The sequence below is a fragment of the Aplysia californica genome, unplaced genomic scaffold (assembly GCF_000002075.1).
Source record: "Aplysia californica isolate F4 #8 unplaced genomic scaffold, AplCal3.0 scaffold00299, whole genome shotgun sequence".
Classification (NCBI taxonomy): Eukaryota; Metazoa; Mollusca; class Gastropoda; order Aplysiida; family Aplysiidae; genus Aplysia; species Aplysia californica.
In genome coordinates, this window is record NW_004797569.1 from 786,653 (window position 1) to 789,044 (window position 2,392).

Genomic DNA, 2,392 nt, shown 5'->3' on the forward strand with positions numbered 1-2,392 from the left:
CACACATACACAAACAAACAATAAACCAAAAACTTGGGACCACAAAACCACCACCACAACAACAACAACAACAACAGCCATCCAACCTCGTGACTCGAAAGAGCTGAGGAACGTAGGACTAACATGATCTAAACAATTTACTACTAACCAGTTGCGGTAGCCATCTCCAGGTGGGCTATGGCAACACTTAGATGTCATATAACTTACCAAAAAACGTTATAAGAGTGAAGAAACATATGTATTTACTTATTTATTAATGTATTTATTTATATGTAAAACATTTTCCTGTGTGTTTACTCTAAGACTAACAGCTAATTTCAAAGCCCAAAAGCGCAGTTTGTTGTTATTACTAAACACAAAAGCGCCAGATGATAAAATTGGGAAGGGTAATTTTTTTTTTTAAACTAACACCCCCCCCCCAAAAAAAAAAGCCACCCAGCCCCACCCACCTGATCGTCCAGCGGCAGCTCACAGAAGCAGGGGATGAGCTTGGCCCACTCCACCAGCACCAGCAGCTGCTGCTTCATCGACTCAGCCACGTCCTCCAGCGAGGCCGCCCTCTTGCTCTGCATCTCCAGCACCGGCACTTGACTCACATTCTGCAAATCAATCTGCATTTGCCCCAATGCAGTTCAAAGGCGAACTCGTTTACAGAAGGATACAGGAGTGCCAAAGCAATCGAGGGTTAAACGTTAAGCCAGGAAAAGCTCCCGTAAAATGGGGAAATGTGTTAGAGAAATGTTAAATGTTAAATAAAAGGTTACTTTATTCGAATTTAAAAAAAAAAAAAATTGGGGGGGGGGGAGGATTTTTCTTAAAAGTACATAATAATTTCTGTTAGTGCTTGTGTAATAATAAAGACAAGCTTCCAATACATATTTTACAAGGATATAAGTAGACAGTGTTAGAGAAAATAAACCTTGTCATGTTCTCTCATGCTCAAGAGATTTCTTTAGAATAGTTTACATGAGGGAACTGCATGCATTACGTTCTTTATTATCTCCACGTTAGATGAATGTCCATATTTGGAGAACGCTAAATGTATTGTCTTGTCGGTCACTAAGATGTTTGGTTTTTCCATGTTTTATTTTTTCGTGTTTTTTTTTTCCCCTGGCTGAGTCTTGCATAATTAGCATTAACCAGCAAGGGGGGTGTGAATCACTTCTCTCATTATCGATATAGCCCTGGTGCTAGACTTTCACTACTGTTTAAACTATGGCGCCATAGTCCAATTAATACTACTTAAAAAAACCCATGAAAAATCAGTGTTGGGAACCCTAATCCCTATCCTTTGGAAAGCACACTTCGTACCAAATGACGTGTGCTTTGTTACAGTATCATAATTATATTCTCAACTGAAATCGAATAAATCCTTTTTATCAATTTAAATTCTAAAGGCCCAATTCTCCACTTAAATATCATAATCTGAAAATATCACACGTTCTGGGTATGAATATTATTTTGGCAGCTTTTTTTTTGGGGGGGCTCATTTTCCCCCAATCAAAGGCAGCACATGAAGCCTCTAAATGGAAACGGGTTAACGCTCCATCTATAAGTAAACATGTTGACAAGAAATAAAGAGTAAAAAGTAACAGGTCTAGACCACCAGTCAGCAGGAATAAATGTTAGGTATACTGACTTTTGTCACTGACAAGAAACATACACAGCTCAAACTAAAGCACTGCCAGTCACTGCAATGTCTCGTTCGACTCAACGATGATACAGCATCAGAAATAAATAATTTTCATTAAAATAAAAAGGACTTTGAGCCGCTCGCAACATTAAAAGGCTTAACTTCAGGTTCTGCTTTGGTTAGAATAAAAGGAAGCAATACTGAACAGAGTTAGGCTGGATTAGAATCTAAAGAATCTGGTTGGAATATTGATGATATGTGGAGTGTGCTGACTAAATGAGTTACTTCTCGGATTAGGGCTCTATGGAAATAGATACATCATGCTTAGAGGTGCACTTTTTATCATTTGTAAGTATGAAATAGCAAAAGGCATTTACTAGTTTATGAATATTGCATCAATAACAAACCTAGAAATTTGACCCAAGTGTCGATTTTTGGTCAATATCTCCATTTGTGGATTGTGAGAAGTAACTCATTTTGTCAGCAAGCCTCACATATATCATTACGTTAAGTCCCCAGGAGATACGTTTCAGTGCATAAAAATAACAGGTGATAATAGTTACTACTTTAATGGAACATATTATGATAGTAAAACTTATTAACACAATTCAACCGAAAGTCTCACTCTGATCATTAAAAACAAAAGAGTAAAATCCCAACCTTAAAAGAATACAATGAAAACGGAGAAAAGCAACGGAATCCAGCACTGGCAGCATCAGGACAAGTAGCCTCCCAAGAGAGAGAGAGAGAGAGAGAGAG

At 37.9% G+C, this 2,392-nt stretch overlaps 1 protein-coding gene across 1 annotated transcript in view; it reads right to left on the bottom strand.

The window, feature by feature from the left end:
* The window catches only part of LOC101851508 (hepatocyte nuclear factor 4-gamma), a gene marked incomplete at its 5' end in the record, with an annotated part of 14,918 nt that overhangs the window by 10,235 nt on the left and 2,291 nt on the right, over nt 1–2,392 (bottom strand). Inside the window, 1 exon segment of the mRNA XM_013084520.2 lies at nt 450–611. Within this exon segment, the coding sequence (XP_012939974.1) occupies nt 450–611 (162 nt within the window).